The sequence below is a fragment of the Balaenoptera physalus genome, assembly GCF_965194825.1.
Source record: "Balaenoptera physalus genome assembly, chromosome: 17".
Classification (NCBI taxonomy): domain Eukaryota; kingdom Metazoa; phylum Chordata; class Mammalia; order Artiodactyla; family Balaenopteridae; genus Balaenoptera; species Balaenoptera physalus.
Window position 1 is genome coordinate 54,293,213 of NC_138895.1, and position 17,646 is coordinate 54,310,858.

Here is a 17,646-nt window from a genome sequence, read left to right on the forward strand (position 1 = left end):
CTGTGGAGCAACTCTGCGGTGGTATTAGGATTCAGGCATAGATGTTCAAGTTGGGACTGTCAAAAGGAAGCTAGTGAAGGGACTTGCACAATTGAATGACAAGATGAAAGTGGAGTTTTAATACGTTTATCCTGGCAGGAATTTGGAGCCCAAATCAGAGCTGTAGAGTGAGTTGAGGCTGATTGGTCCTCTACATCTGAGTTGATAAAAGCTGGGAAATGCTGATAAGAAAGGTGAATCCAGGAGATATTTAAAAGGACATTAAAAGTCAAGGTATGGAGAGTATTTTGGATAGAGGTGTTAAAGAAGGAATGTGAACACAGACACTGAATAGTTAGATGTGATGATGGAAGTATGTGGACATGCTCTTAGAATGCTTCAGTTTCTTTGTGGTGAAATAGTAAATGTTTATTAGGTACTTTGCTTATGTTATCTGAGTGAATCCTCACAGCAGCCATATGAGGAAGATATTGTAATTCTTATTTGGTTTGAAGAAACTGAAATTGAGAGGGTTAAGGGACTGGCTCAGGATCACATGACTTGTCCCACTTACTTTTCTCCAATTCGATTTTGAATCTGTGTGCTGGCCTCCCATTCTAAAACATTCCATTCACTGCAGACACCCATGGTCTCCATCTCATCAAAAGGAATTTTCCCAGTCCTTTTCTTACTTTTGTAAATGTTCAGGTTACTTAATTGATTCCCTCCTCCTTTAAATTCCTGATCAATCCATCGGATGCTGTGGTACCATGTCCAGTTTATTCTCTATTTTCTCACACTTCTCTTAAATATTCTGTGCCTGTTCCTCCATCCCTCTGCTTTTTGAAGATCCTTGGAACTCTATCCTAGATCTTTTTATTTTATCATGTTATACTCTCTCCTAGTTCAAAAATTCTATGACTTTTACCATGTACAAGCTGGTTTTAATTAATAAATAAATGCCAACATTTATCACTCTAGCTAAGACCTCGCTTCTGAGTCACAGGCTTGTACCTCTCCACCCCAAATCACCTCCTGCCTTGCTTACCAAGCCACTTTGACCTCAATATTTCCAAGCTATAACTCCTTATCCTTAAATCTTCTTTTTTCTGTGTACCCTATCTCAATAGGTACATGACCATTGGCCCATTTGTCCAAGCCAGATATGAGAAGATCATTGCTGGATTTTTCCTTCCCTAATACCTAAAATCTAAATAATCACTAAGTTCTATGACTTCTACTTACCAAGCCTTATGGATTACATTTCCTCAGATTTATCCAGAACCCAAGCTTGTTTTGTTGGTTGCTTTATGCCTGGGTGTAACCCACTATCTGGTATTTAGTAGTTACCCAATAGATATTAGTAGAATAAATGAATGAATAAACTAATGAATGGATGTAGGAAAGAATGAGTAAACAAATCAAATGAGAATGGAACTTTGCTTTCTGATTTTGAAGTCTCTGATCTTTTCCAGTCAAACATTCTTTCTATGATAAGCTAGTTCTAGGACCTGGGTCTTTGATCCAACATCTCAGTGTTCTTTCTACCTCTCGTAATATATCTCATCTGGGGAAAGAAAATCATGGTGTCATGGACACCTTATCAAGTAGCAAGAGAGTGCAAACCCCTCTTTAACAATGACAAACCAAAGACTTAGAAAAGACATAACCTACTCCTGGCCATTCAGCTGACTATTTGATAGAGGGACTAAAATTTAATCTTAATTTAGTGCAATAATGTTTCCTCTATTCCATGACACTTATTAATCTTTGAAAAAATTTAAAAATATTATACTCTTAAGCAACATGTATGTTAAATGAAATATAATTTCTGTTTATACAATATCTTATTTCTCTTGCTATCAGTAAACTATGTAGTCTTGGTAGTGTATAAATGCTATTTGCAATGTGCTTATAGTTTTCTATAAAGCTGCTCTGAATAAATGAATATTTTAATTTAATTGTTTCAGCAACAGAAGGGATTTCCCCAAACCTCAAAATAACATCTGACATCTTGATAAGCAAGAAAGGAGACTGAAATTTGCCTGTTTGTCTAATAAAGTTGAAAAGATTGACTTGAGAGCTTGAACAGTTACTGGACTTTCTGTTATGGCCATCTTTAAGAGCTCATAAAACTATTTTTGGCCTGCTTAAAATTTTAATGCATAGTCAAAGACACCTCAAAAACTTTGGAGATATTTGGGTATCACTTCATGATCTGCCCTAAGTTTGTAGTTCTTAATCCATTAAAAGACAGACCTGCTTGTAAATCCACAGGTATAGATAAGAAGTCACTGTTTGACTGAGTCTGAACCCTTTTCAAATGAAAAATGTCAGTGGCAGAAAGAGAGGATTAATTACATTTTTAAAGGGTTTTCAAAGATTTTCATGATTCCTCTGGTATCACTTGAAATGTGACATAACTAGGTTCCTTTTTTTTTTTTTAGTGTGTAAAACAAGCAAATTATTTGGGCATCATTTTTATGTAGAAAAGAACATTTTAAACTAGTGTTTAGCTGAAGGATTGAAATGTATTTTATCTTTAGAGGGTAAATTGTAGAGAAATTGTTTAAAATGTAAGCATGAATGAAAAATAAGAACCATCGGATAGAAATTAAACAGTCTCTTTTCAAATAGAAAAATTATCCCAAATTTTTAAATAACTGCATTATCAATATGAAAATGCATACATACGTTAAGGGATATTTCCCACTGAGTCCTATTTGACATCATAACAGGTTGTTGGCTATGCTCTATCTTTGAGGATTTTCTATACAAGTCTCTGATTCTAATGCGTTAATCAAAAAGATTGTATGAGGATGAAAAACATTTTCAAGGGAAAATCTCAGAAATGGGTTTGTTATTCTGCATGCAGAAAACAAGTTATTATTGTTCCATATTCCCTGGATTCTGGGTAAGCGTCAGGGTTTGATATTTAAGCATTAATATGTAATTTTAAATGTTTTTTATTTATAAAACTATGTTTCAGAAACTCAGACTTATTGAATTTTTTTGGGTCCATTTGCCTCGTTACTGATCATCTTTAGCTACTGACGCATAAGAACGAAAAAAAAAGTGAGAAGTGTGTGTCTGTCTTAATTTAATAAGACAGACACACACTGTTCATTTTTAGTGTATTTGACAAGCAGAAGAGGAAGGAAGCGTGAGAAGATGGATAAATGGTGGTGTAGTCCTTGAATTTAAATTTTTCCTGTGAACATGGAATTATTTCCATTACATCTTCACTGTTCAGAGACAGATAAATTTATATTTCATAATGGGCACAATGTAACCATTACACAGTATTTTAACTAATTTTTGTTTATTTACTTTGATTTTTGTTTTTGGGTCGAGCATGAAAAGGGATGTCTGGTATTGTAACTATTAAAAAGAGGTGACACAAAAATAGAGAAATAATAGATATAATTTAACTCAGGTTGATGGTGTTGCTTTTATGTTTTAAAAAATTTTATTGAAATATAGTTGATTTACAGTGTTTTCTCAGTGTCAGGTGTACAGCAAAGTGATTGTCATATATATATATATATATATATATATATATATATATATATATATATATATATATTCTTTTTTAGATTCTTTTCCATTATAGGTTACTACAAGATATTGAGTATAGTTCCCTGTGTTATACAGTAGATCCTTGTTGGTTATCTGTTTTATATATAGTAGTGTGTATATTTTAATCCCAAACTCCTCTAATTTATCCCTCCCCCTCCTTTCCCATTTGGTAACCATAAGTTTGTTTTCTATATGTCTATAAATCTATTTCTGTTTTGTAAATAAGTTCATTTGTATCATTTTTTTAGATTCCACATATAAGCAATATCATATGATATTTGTCTGTTTCTGTCTGACTTACTTCACTTACTGTGATAATCTCTAGGTCCATCCATGTTGCTGCAAATGGCATTATTTCATTCTTTTTTATGGCTGAGTAATATTCCATTCTGTATATGTACCACAGCTTCTTTATCCATTCATCTGTTGATGGACCCTTAGGTTGTTTCCATGTCTTGGCTGTTGTAAACAGTGCTGCTATAAACATTGAGGTACATGTATCTTTTTGTATTATAGTTTGTGGGAAAAAAATAAGAACCCTCCTGTACTGCTGATGGGAATGTAAATTGGTGCAGCCACTATGGAGAGCAGTAGTCCCTTAAAAAACTAAAAATAGAGTTACCATATGATGTAGTGATCCCACTCCTGAGCATGTATCTGGAAAAACTATAATTTGAAAACTGTAATTCGATGGTGTTCCTTTTAAAAGCCTCAAGATTAAATCTATATATTTAAATTTAGTTATTGACTTGAAAAGAAACTAAGGCCATATTAAGGCAAATATTTCATAATATATTACCTACCATGGTTTATATATCATTTGCAAAGTGTAATTACTGAACATATTTTGTTTTATTTAGAACTTTCCTCAGCTGTCTATTCTATATTGGTTTCCATTCATACTTCTTCCTATTCCATTCCTTCCATTTTCATGTCTGCTCTTGAGCAGACTGAGAGGAAATTCCATTAAAAAGAAACAATAAATTATATTATTAAGATTAATATTTTGAAATATAAAAAATTGTGTGATAATATGGTAATGTATATGATAGTATGGTAATACTCTCAGGCATAACTGTCATAGATTTAATTACTTAAAGAGAAGGTCTCCAATTCCTGATCGAGATTTTTTTCCATTTATTCCAAACAATGTTTAGGCTTAATGACCAATTTTTAAATTTTTGAAGGCTTCATTTATTTCTTTTTTTATTAATCTACTCATTTATTTCTTGAGTGAGCATTTGATGAATTCCTACTTTATGCAAGTGCGTATACTGTCTTTACTTCCTGTTTCTCTTTAATTATCCCAAAGTAATAATTAGGAGGAAATAAAAGGAAGAAGACCATCCTAAACTGGCTGTTTCTTAAGGGTTTTTGTCCAAACCCTTTTGGTAACATAGCATCTTACCTAAAGTAACAAATATAAAAAAGTAATGACTTTGATTAAACATTTTTTTAATTTGCAAAAACATAAATGTCCATTTTTTGCACATATAGTTGTTCTATCCACTGAAACGTAGTAAATTCAGGAAATTGCCAAGTGCTTTCAAAAACTCTCCATGTTGTTCACCAAGAGTCTTGAATCATTGTAATACAGTTATTGCCTAAGTTATATATCTTTAATTGTAATTTTTTAGTTACTTTGGTGATCAAATATAGGAATTTTAACGCTTCTGGTCTATCTGTTTTGGCATTGGATCAATGCTTTCTGAGGACGTGTTATCATTTCTGCTTCTTAAGAATTTACTAAATAGAGTGGACTTCAGTAGGTAATAAGTGTGCAAAGCTCAAGAAAGAAATTGGACTAAATGTGAATATAATTATAAGGACAAGTTTTATTATCCTCTCAGGATACCAAGATCAGTTGTTTTTCAGATGAACATAATTAATTCTCTTTATATGAATCCTGAGAATATTGTTCGTGTAAAGCAAGCACACAAAGAGACGGCTGTTGGTAAAGCACAAGTGAAAGTACTTTAAACGCCTCTTGTGTTCATTGTCTGCAGGAGAGCTGGAGGTGTTTCAGAAAGATGGAGAACGAAAAATTCAGAGTCGGCAGCAACTTCCAGTGGGAACCACCTGGGGGCCGTTCGCTGGGAAGATGGACCTGAATAATAATTCCTTGGTATGTGGATGTTCTGAGATGGTTGACTCTTAATACTTTGTCATAGCACAGAAATTATCTCTGCTTGCTTCCCAGTGAAATCACTAAAAATAACTGTTTTTTCTTTTTCATGGACCACAAAACTGGGATGTCTTCCAAGTGGTCTGTCTCTGACAGTATTATACGTAGAATTTAGAAGGAAACAGGTTAATCATACTAAATGGTTATCTAGTAAGGTAATTTATAAGGTTGTGGCTTTATCTGCTTAGCCAGACTAATATTGTCCACATTTAATAATATATACAAATGCTTTTATTTTTTAGATGACACTAATTAATTGTCATACATTACATGTTTACATGATGAACAAGGAATAAACAACCTTGATATTGCTTGGTAATACTATTTGTACCTTTAAGAGTGAGAATGAGTAATCAGCATTATAATTTTTCTTGTTAACTTTTTTGTAAAAATTCTGAGATCAGAAAGTCTACCTCTAGGAAAGACTGTATGGACAATTGATTGATTAGATGTTTTAAAAAGTTATGGAAAGATGGAATATTTGGTTACATTTAAACTTTATTTCTTAATTGAATGTTAGCTTCCTATTGCAGCTGTAGCAAATTACCACAAACTGTGGCTTAAAACAACCCAAATTCATCATCTTGTAGTCTGAAAGGAATCTCTCTGGGCTAAAATCAAAGTGTCTGCAGGGCTGAGTTTTTTCCTGGAGCTTCTAGGAGGGAATCTGTTTTCTTTGCTTTTCTATCTTCTAAAGGTTGTCCACAACCTTTGGCTTCCAACCCCCTTCCATCTTCAAAACCAGCAATGGCTGATAGAGTCTCATATCTTTATTCTGACTCTTGTGTCTCCCCCTTCCACATTCAAGAACGCTTGTGATTACATTGGGCCCATCTGGGTAATCTAGGGTACTCTTGCAACTTTAATTCCACCTGCTTTCTTAATTCTCTTTTGCCTTGTAACATTCACAAATTCCAGGGATCAGGACATTAGGACTTCTCCTATTATAAGTAACAATACAAGTGATAAAACTTGGGGATAAAAACGTTTTATATTCTTTAGGATATCCAGAAATTATTTATATGGATGGAAGTCCTTCTCTCTAAATGCCATTTTCGTAGGAAGAGTTTCATGCCTGCTAAATATCTCCATCTACACTGGGGGTCGGGGGGAGACATAAAAACTCCCAGGGGGATTTTGACAAGTGTGCTCAACTCAGCAACATCGCTTTCCTTTTTCAACTGATTACATGAAAGAAATTTCTTCTTCAAGCTATTACATGAAAGAAACTGGTACGTGTGGATTTTTGCTTATTTAGTGTCATGTGGATGAGACAGATGTCATTGATTTAAGTAAAAGTAATGATTGGAATAAATAAGAAACATTTGTGTCATCAAACTTTCAAACAACATAAGAGGTTCTAGGGGTGTGCTGTTTACTTCCTAAATCCATGTGTTTAATCCATAAAAGGATGAAGCAGGAGACTGTACATGTGTTTAAGAACCAAACAAGTTGATAGACCGGGCTAAATATTTAATAATCTGGGCAGTTTAATTTGTGGTGGTCCAGTGCACCTACTTCAGAAAGGGTTTGAGAAGTGGCTTCACAAACATTGCAGACCTTAGTTGGTTGAGTTGTATTAGTGGACTGTTCTACTGATTCCTTTGATAGAGTAATATTAGCTATTATACTGCTTTATCAAGCAAAGGCAAGAGGAAGATTGTGTCAACATCAAAGGTTGAATTAAATGCTATTCAAAACCCATTTTATCTGGGGGTTTCTATTGGTTCTCTAGCATTGCTTTAAAAATGTTTTAGGCAATAAGATATTTATCTTATTTGTCACTGTATATCAGACACCAACATAAACTTTAGTCATTTCTCTGATATTTCTTCAAGAGTGTACTGCCATTGAAGTGGCAGCTATTGTTGATATAAGAAATGCATGTTTTCCCCTTTATTATATCAACATAATATCTCTATGAAAATGCAACTTTTGATTAATCTTTGTATCATTATATATATGTAGACTGGTGCTTTTTACACATTTTTAACGTATGCTAAATTGTGATGTGTGGAAAGTAAACCTATTTGTGGAACTTTAATTTTTCAGTGAAATATTTTTAGACAGATGATATCATTTGGTTCTTTTTTCGTGCTTCTATACCACTCTAAAGCTATCTTGTGCCATACATAATATCTTTTAAAGGATTCAATTTATAGATACGAAGTTTTGGGTGTTTTTGATACTATTTGAAGTGAATGAGTGCTCTTTAGGGTATCAAAAACCAATCGTGGGGAATAGCTTTTAATAGAAAATAATCTTAATACCCTAGTTTTCTCCTTTTTTCTTAGGATTTAAATATTCATGTTAATTCCCTAAACTATAGCATTTTCCCCATTTTAAAATGTAGTTGCTTTGCTAAAATATACTTAAAAAATTTTTTTTGACAATAACATTCTTTTCCAGAATTTACTTTTGATTCTATATCATTAAATACTACTAATACTAATATTGACACTACTGTTACTTCTGTAGAACAATTGTCTAAGTTATACTTCGTACTTATTCTTTTCTAGACACTATATGGAGAATTGGAAATGGATTAGCTCCTTTACTCCTCAGAACAAACCTGTGAATTTGGTTCTATTTTTATTTATTTATTTATTTATTATTGAAGTATAGTTGATTTACAATGTTGTGTTAGCTTCAGGTATACAGCAAAGTGATTCAGTTATGCATATTTATATCTATTCTTTTTAAGATTCTTTTCCCTTATAGGTTATTATAAAATATTAAATATAGTTTCCTGTGCTATACAGTAGATCCTTGCTGGTTATCTATTTTATACATAGCAGTGTGTATATGTTAATCCCAACTTCCCAGTTTGTCCCTCCCCCTCTTACCCCATTGGTAATCACAAGTTTGTTTTCTATGTCTGTGGGTCTATTTCTGTTTTGTATATAAGTTCATTTATATCATTCATTTTTTTTAAAATTCCATATGTAAGCAATATCATGTGATATTTGTCTTTCTCTTTCTGACCACTTCACTTAGTGTGGTAATCTCTAGGTCCATCCATGTTGCTGCAAATGGCATTTTTCGTTCTTTTTTATTGCTGAGTAATATTCCACATCTTCTTTATTCATTCATCTGTCAATGGACATTTAGGTTGTTTCCAAGTCTTGGCTATTGTAAATAGTGCTGCTCTGAACATTGGGGTGTATGTATCTCTTTGAATTATGGCTTTGTCTGGACATATGCCCAGGAGTGGGATTGCAGGATCATACATTAGCTCTATTTTTAGTTTTTAAGGAATCTCCATACTGTTCTCTATAGTGGATGTATCAATTTACATTCCCACCAAAGTGTAGGAGGGTTCCTTTTTCTCTACACCTTCTCCAGCATTTATTTTTTGTACTTTTTGATGATGGCCATTCTGACCAGTGTGAGTTGATACCGCATTGTAGTTTTGATTTGCATTTCTCTGATAATTGGTGATGTTGAGCATCTTTTCTTTTTTTCTTTAAACTTTTTATTTTATATTGGAGTATAGCCGATTAACAGTGTTGTGATAGTTTCAGGTGCACAGCAAAGGGACTCATCCATACATACACATGTATCTGTTCTCCCCCATACTTCTCTCCCATCCAGGCTGCCACATAACATTGAGCAGAGGTCCCTGTGCTATACACTAGGTCCTTGTTGGTTATCCATTTTAAATACAGCAGTGTGTACATGACAATCCCAAACTCCCTAACTATCCCTTCCCCCCATCCTTCCCCCTTGAATTTGGATCTATTTAAAATTATATTTATAGATAAGAAAATAAAGGCTCAGGCCTTTTGATTCCAGAATCTGTGTTTTTAAAGACCAGGCCACACTCCTCCTCAATAGTATCTATAACATGATTTGAGTATGATAAAATTGTTAGGGATTTCTTTACATGAATTCTAAGTTTATAAAAATCTCTGGGAGAAAATATGCAGTGATTAGAGGTAGACTCTTTTTTTTCTTACTTTGGGCAAAATATTAGTTATTATACTTCATAACTATCATGACTGAGGAGTTATGAGTTAATTCAAAAACTACCACAATTTTATTACCTCTTTATAATTTGGACAGTACTTTAATATGTGTTTTATATCATGAAGATAAATTTTCTTTATCATAAAATATATAGCCTACTAAACCTTCCTTACCCAACCTGGAATCAAGTTTGGAATTAGCACATTCTTTTAAATTAGCACACCCTTTTAAATTGCTTATTCGCCAACCGATGTAATGTTACTCTGTTCAGACTCATGGTGTTGTCTCAAGAGATCCAGCACACTAATTAATCCAACACAGTAATTAATTGAGTCACCATGCCAGATGTCAAATCCTTTTTATATCTTTCAAGTTCCCATCTTGAAGTGCATTAGCAATATGCTACCTTCTGCAGGAAGCCTTTGCAGACCAGGCATTTGGATGTATATAGAACATTTCCAGAAATATAGGCTATATAGAAACACCAAATGAATTGATTTGACAAAAAGTTTTCCTTGGAATCATGTAACACACTGAACACAGAAATAAATAATCTTTTGCTCACACCTCATTATCTTGTTAGATATTTCATGCTTAATAGCAACATATAGTTAATATTTTCATTGGGCCAGATAGGGGTCAAAGTGCTTTATAAGTTTTATATCTCATTTAGTTCTTACATAAGCATATGAGAAGATAATATCCGTTTTTTCCTCCATTGTTATGGAGGAGGAAACTGCTACTGTGAGAAGTTGAATGACTAGCCCAAGGTCACCTCAATCTGACTTGAGAACCCATGTTGCAATCAAATACTGTCTGAGAAATTTTATCTGTAATATAGGGATAATAATGCTACCTAGCTTATCAGAATTTTGTAAAGACTAAATGAGGTAGCATACATGAGTTATCCAGAAATACTGACTACTGTTACTGCTCAGTCACCTGTAAAAATGGGTGCATTAAAATCTGTCAAGTTTAAAACTGAAAAGACACTCCAAATTAAATAAGTAAAACTATAGACTTTTGGCATTTGGGGATTTTACATGCCTAAATTTGACTATTTTCCAAGGACACTGTATTAGTCTGGGTTCTCCAGAAAAACAGAATAGGGTGTGGTGTGTGTGTGTGTGTGTGTGTGTGTGTGTGTTGTGTGTGTGTCTAGAGAGAGAGAGAGAGAGAGTGAGGGGGAGAGAGAGAGAGAGAGATTTATTATAAGGAATTGGCTCACATGATCATGGAGACCGGCTAGGTGAAAATCTGCAGTTTAGGTCAGCAGGCTGGAGAGTCAGTGGTGTAGATGAAGTTTGTTACTTGGGGAGGCCAGTCTTTTTGTCCTAGTCAGGCTTTCAACTGATTGGATGAGGCCCACCCACATTACAGAGGGCAGTCTGTTTTACCCAAAGTTCTCTGATTCAATTGTCAATCTCAACCAAAACTCCTTCCAAGTTAATACACAAAATTAACCATCACAGATTCCAAAGGTCTATGGTATATTGTAAGTTTCAGTTTTTTCAGGCAGTCTTACACCCCTGAATGAATTGTTAGCCAGCAAGTGAGCCTAGCTTTTTTTCCCAACATCGTACCTCTGTGCCAAGGAATAACTTAACGTGCTATCGTGGTGACACAAATTTCATGTTTTGGAAAGTCTTGTAATTTTATTCATTGAAAATATCAAAGGACTATTGACAAGGAAGGAATTTTTTAAATCACTTTAAATTGTGATCAATATCTGTTTTGGAGGTGTTTTAGACTTTCTATATTTATATGTTGTGCCTTTGATGTTTTCCCATTTTCTCCTGAGGACAAAGATCTTTGTAATATGCTAAATCTCTGCTATGCTAGCCCAGGTAAGTGCTTAATAATGATCAAACAACCTTTATATAGAAGGTTAGGTGTCTCTAATATTAGTGACATTTGCCCTCTCTCTTGAATATATCAGCTGTCAGTAGCTAACGAGTCTTATTCAGCGAACTGCATGCTGGAATCATGCAACATGCATACTTAATTAAACAGAACATAAATAGAAAGTCCCAGGTTTCTTAATACATAATAGTAAATTTATCACAATCTGTTTAATTCAACAAATGAAATTTGACATAGAAATTTCATTTTATTGTTGCCATTCAATCAGAATAGAGCCTTGTTTTATTTTCCCGTGGGGTTGTGACATTGAATTCTACAAATAGGAAATACACATATAAAGGATACTACAGGCAAAATTTTATTGACTTAATAATGACATAATGCACACATTAAATTCCACCTTACATTTTTTAAGATAGTTATTAACATAGAAATGCGGTTGAGGAAAGAATTAGAGATTCCTGATCACATCACAGGGAAATATTAGAATTGTTAGATATCTCCATTGCTCCCCTTCCAGTTCTAACTCTTCCAGCACCCGTCTCTGAGCCCATTCATTGCCATGGTCTTCAAGCTTCGTGTTGTACAGACTCTAGAACAACTATATCCCTATCCATGTGTCTCCAGCATTCACCTGTATTGCCAAAGGCTGCTTAGTGGAATCATCTCTGACTTTCTATTTGAGAACGTTTCTTCCAGCCTCAGGAGCAAACCTAACTGCAAGCCCGGCAAGCTGGAAGTGCTGGAGAATTAACACTTCCAAAAGTAATCCTCAACCAATTATGGGCAGAAGTAGGTGGATAAATACCCCTGCTTCCTCCCCTCTCCATTAGGATGTGAGAAGTGTTCTACACAGTCTCTTGGAATTTGCCAGTGAAATTGAAGTCCAGCTGGCTTTATAACACAGCGTTAATGGGTTTTCTTTTCCTTCCTCCTCCACGCCTCTGCTGAATTTTTCTGAGATCACCTCTCCAATAAACTACTGACACTTGAATCAGTCTCAGGGTAACCTTCTGGGGAAGCCATCCCAACACAGCTCCTAGGATACAATAATGAAGTGAATTGGAAAGTTATATCCAAATTATTGTTGAGATTCTAGACGACATAGATTTTTTTAAATTGTTAGTATTCAATTCTAGATCACTGCCTCTGGCAAATAATAGATACTCAGTAGATTCTCTTTAAAATAAAAATCTGATCTAATTGAATTTCCTTACCAGGAGCAGTCTGACTGACTCTACCCATACCCTCCCATCTCCACCCTCTGAATGATATAATTTATAATGCTGCTGAGGCATGACGTTTTGTGGGGTCTTATATTTCTTATCATTGATGTTGACATTGTGAACAATATCCTCCTTTTAATATTCATTCTAATCTGGGCTCAGGACTACCATACTTTCCTACTTCTTATGTCTCTCTGGGTCTTGGCTCTTTTGAATTTAACTGTGAGTGTTTCCCAAAACACTCTGGCCTTTCTTCTCTTCTTCCTCTGTTCCCAGTGCCTCAGGGAGCTTATCCACTTGCAAAGCTTCAGCTACTAATTTACAAATGACATTTAAATTAAAAAATCTCTAACCTTGGCTTTTTACCCTTTCTCTAATAGCACATTTCAACTGTTTTACAAGCCTTTCCCACTGACTTCCTCCAACAAAACAGTCACGAGGCAAGTTTATTACTGTTTCCACACACTGTGTCTCTGTTCTTCTCCCTGACTTCCAAATTTTAGTCACCTTTAATCCGAAGTCTCTCCCTCTCCTTTCCTGCCTCTGCAGGAAGTTCTTTCTATGAGTTATTCCATGTTTCCCTCCCATTTCTACCTCTCCTTCTCTCACATCTCAAATGCCTATTTACATATATAGTCATACACACACACACACACGCACCCCTCTCCTTTATTGGTTATAACTAACACCCTTGTTTTTGTCATCCACTCAGAGCCAAACATCTTCCAAGACTCTCCTTTTCATGTCCAGAAACCAAGTACCGTAATTCCTGCTTTCTTTATTTCTGTTCCCTTCTTTCTGTTCCTGCCACCACTGCTGTAGGCGAAACCTCCATCATTTCTTCCTTGATTATCACAATATTCTTCTTTCTTTCTGCCTTCCTTCTTGTCTCCTTTTTCTTTACCCAAATCACAGTGTGTCCTAAAAGCAAAACTAATCACTTGTGTGCTTAAGACATCCTAAAGGGCACAAGAGAACCCAAACTTTTGGTGAAAGGGCCTTCATGATATCAGCTTCTCGGCTCTTATCCCTTTTCCACTCTCAGTGTAAGTTTCAGTCTGCCTCACCTACCTGCAGTGCTCTGAATACACTCTTTTCTTACATCTCTATGCATTTGGCCGTGCTGTTTTATCATCCTAGAAAGCCCTATGACCTACCCCTCGGCCCCTCTTCATCACATTAACTCCAATTGTTACTTCAAGACTCAGCCCAAGGTTACCCCAAAGTGGACATTCCCTAAAGCCTCCAGTCTGGAATAGATATCCACTCCTCAAGTATTTCCATGATCTTTAGGTTTACTAGGATAAGAACATTTATAGCATAATTCCAAATGTCTATTTACTTGTCTGTCTCCCCTGCAGACTGTATGCTCCTTATTTATCTTCTATATTTGTATCCTTTTTACCTAGAACAATGTCTGGTTCAAAGCAAGTCCTCAATCAATAACCTTTAGAGAATGAGTCAATTAATCCTTTCCTTTAACTTTTCTCCAGTAACAGTGAATGATGCACATCTTTCTTTATTCATCTTTCTTTATTTATTCTTGTATTCTCCCTGAGTCTTTTACCCATTTTTCCTGCCTCCTCTGAGATCTTACTTCATATGCCCAAGTTAGCAATACAATACTACAGTTAATGCCATCTTGTGCCTGTTTTGTTTATATTTTTTCTTAATCTCATTTGAGGGGAATATATAATAGGGGAGGACAATGATATCTATTTCTTCAGTTTTTACCCAATAAAAAGATATGCCCATGATGGCTTCTTGGTAAATATTGAGTAATTTCAGTGTAAGATTTGCGCCCCTTTGAAGCGGTTAAAGAGGACGAAGTGGTGAGCCCATTGAGGCAATTATGATTTGTTTATAACGGAATCCGTTTTAGATCCCTCAGTATGACATGGGTGAAGGCCAAGAAGGTATTCTGCTCTACCATGCTTTCTGTGAAGTCTCATCCAGCATCGCACTTTCCAGTGACAAACCATCTGGGAAATTCCATCTGTCTCTGCTTGGAAACTGAGGTGGCAGTCGCCCACTGTGAGCAATTTTCTATTAACTTCTTGGATAAGATCAGTCAGATTTATACTGAATTGATGGGAACCGTAAGAGCAGGGTTGTTCCAAGAGAAGACAAATGTACAGATTCCTCTAATTGGACTTAAGCCAGTTTCATTCACGGATGCCCTTAGGTTCTAGTAGTGCAAGGACTTATAACCTTTTTAATTGTACCCTGTTCCTCTTGGGAAATGTTGGTGAAACTCATTATTGATGGAGACTGTAGATTTGTCCCTTAGGGAGGCCGAGATCCTGGCTTCTCTTATACTCTATCTGCCATGTGGAGAATTAATGGAAACTGAGTGGGCAGGGAAGCTGCTCCAAGAAGACATGAGGCAAGACATTTAGTGCAGCAGAGCCTTGGAAAATGGTGTGTTGGTCTGGTTTCTAGAATTAGAGGACAATTTTGTTGTTGTTTTGTTTGTTTGTTTGTAGAAGAGGGGAGAGCTCAGGGAGAGGAGAGATTGGTATGGAGTCCCAAGTTAGTAAAAGCATCCTGTAGAATTTGAGTCAGAAAGAAAGAAACCAAACCCCAAATAATTACTCCACAATTCAAATCTCTAGAAGCAAACCAGCAAGGTCAATTACATATGGATCCGAATGGACTTATTGTATTATAATGTAGGCATAGTGAGGTTGGCAGTGGATGGAATTATATTGTAATGTGGGAAAATAACCGTTGAAATGAAAACATAAAGTTTGCATTTCCTGATAATTTGCTGGCTCCAAAAAATACACCTTTTATATGTAGCTAGTCTGTCTGCTAATCTCAATCTCCCTTTAATTTGCTTTTTCTTCTGATGGTGAAGTCTTTCTAGATACGTTATGTTTGGACTTGGATTTGAAAGGTAGGGACACAAAGACACAATTCCTTGCCGTATATAGACAGTTTTATTTATGGGTCTAACTTACTGGCCTGTGCCTGAAATTTAAACACATTTTTGCCTTTGGGTTACGATACATGGCTAAACCTCTTTACTTATACTTAGGCCAAGTTTTAATAAACGAAAAGCATCTTTTTTGTTTAAGATTACTCCTTGTTCCCTTTTTCTAGAATTCCAAGGAGAATTTTATTGAAAGTGATTTTCTCATGGAGTTATCAAAATGACTCTGTGATACGCTATTAATTTAATCAATGTCTGGAAGGAGTAGTTGTTCATATCATTATTAAATATGATTAAAGTTGCTCTACTAAGAAGGGTATGTGTGTAAAGTTGAAGAGACTAATGAGACACTCTACCTTTTCCACAGAGTATAGGTATGAAAGATGAAGTCTGGCTATTGGTTTATACATCCAGCTACTCTTTATGGAGTAGTTCCTGTTTGTAGATCTTTTTTCACACTTCAGGGTCCCTTAGGGGAGAGAATCTCTTTTCCCTCAGGGGAGTCTATCAGATTCTTGGGTGGTGAGCAAGTATTTTGCAAAATATAAGTCTGTTGTTTTCATAACACAAATTATAGAAAAATACTTTTGGCTGGAGGAGAAGGTAAAATGAGAAAGCATGTGAGGAGCAGTTGTTTACAAAGTTGACCCAAAGTTTCATCGATTATTTTATGATATATCTGGCATGCCTTTCAAAGTCTTTCTCCTTGACTTTTTTGGAGACTTGCTGTTCCACAACTCTTTTTAGAACAATTGGTTTGGCATGTGCACTTACCTGTTATTTGTGTGGTTATAATAAATGTTGTTCCAATGTTACGAGAATTTAGCAGTGATGTCAGCTAGGCATAATAATTAATTCATTCAGTAACTTGGAGATGATAGCTGTGAAAGAATGGACATAAGTGCTATTTTGTATTCCTTCTGTTTGATCTTAAAAATCAATATTACTTAGGCATAACCGTTTAAATATAAAATATTAGACTCATAAAATATCAGACTCTGTTTTTTAACTATCAACAGGTATTCCCAGGACACCACTAATCAAACATCATAACTTAACATTAGCTCTCAGTTAGCATTGTCAATCTTTAGTCTCATAAGAGGTTTTCCTGGTGTAGGCAGGTTTGTGAGTCTGATCCTGTCCAAACCACTCCTACAACGTGATGTTGTATGACGTCCAGAGGCAATAATTCTTACATACATTTATAAAAGAAAAATAAAGTAGTATTTCTAAAATGTTTTTGTAAACTTGAGAAATTATTTGAGAAACTCTTTTTTGGAGATGAACATCTCTTTTCCTTGTTAATTTAAGTATTGAATTTAAAGTCATTCTTTATTATTCATTTACTTTTATATCACTTTTTAAATAAAATCCTTTGCCCTAGTTCAACAAAACTGTGCTTCTTGATTCTAGTAATGTGTATGTCATTTGTGCTATTCTATATGTTTTATGTCTCTTTCTATTTTAAAGGTCAGGAGCTCAGAGTCAGGCGTAGGGTTACGTGTGTTAGTCTTGTGGTTTTCTCATACTCTTTATTTTCTCAGGGTCAGAAATATGAGCACAGCTTGTCTATGCGTCTTTGGTACAGTGTCTCATACAAGGCTGGATTCAGAAAGTGACAGCCAGAGCTGTGGTGTCATCTGAAGGCTCAACTAGGAGAAGTTCTGCTTGAAAGGTCACTACATGGCTGTTGACTCAGTTCCTTGCCCTCCTGGACTTCTCCATAGCGTAGCTCACGGCATGGCAGCTGGCATCTCTCTGAGCAAGCAAATGAGAGAGCAAGACAAGGAGCCCAGGACTGAAATCAGTCTTTTTGTTACCTAGTCTTGGAAGTGGGTATCCCATCACTTTTGCTGAATTCTAGTCATTGGAATTGAGTCACTAGGTCTAGCCCACCCTGATGGGAAGGA

General features: G+C 35.3%; 1 protein-coding gene across 3 annotated transcripts in view; it reads left to right on the plus strand.

Moving 5' to 3' along the window:
* Positions 1-17,646, plus strand: part of ZFPM2 (zinc finger protein, FOG family member 2) — a 467,674-nt gene that overhangs the window by 232,707 nt on the left and 217,321 nt on the right. For 2 of the 3 annotated variants that reach the window (XM_082434268.1, XM_082434269.1), the window contains exon 4: positions 5,565-5,683. The exons of the other annotated variant lie outside the window; for it this stretch is intronic. In XM_082434268.1, the coding sequence (XP_082290394.1) occupies positions 5,565-5,683 (119 nt within the window). The remainder of the gene's footprint in view (positions 1-5,564; positions 5,684-17,646) is intronic. 3 annotated transcript variants of the gene reach the window in all.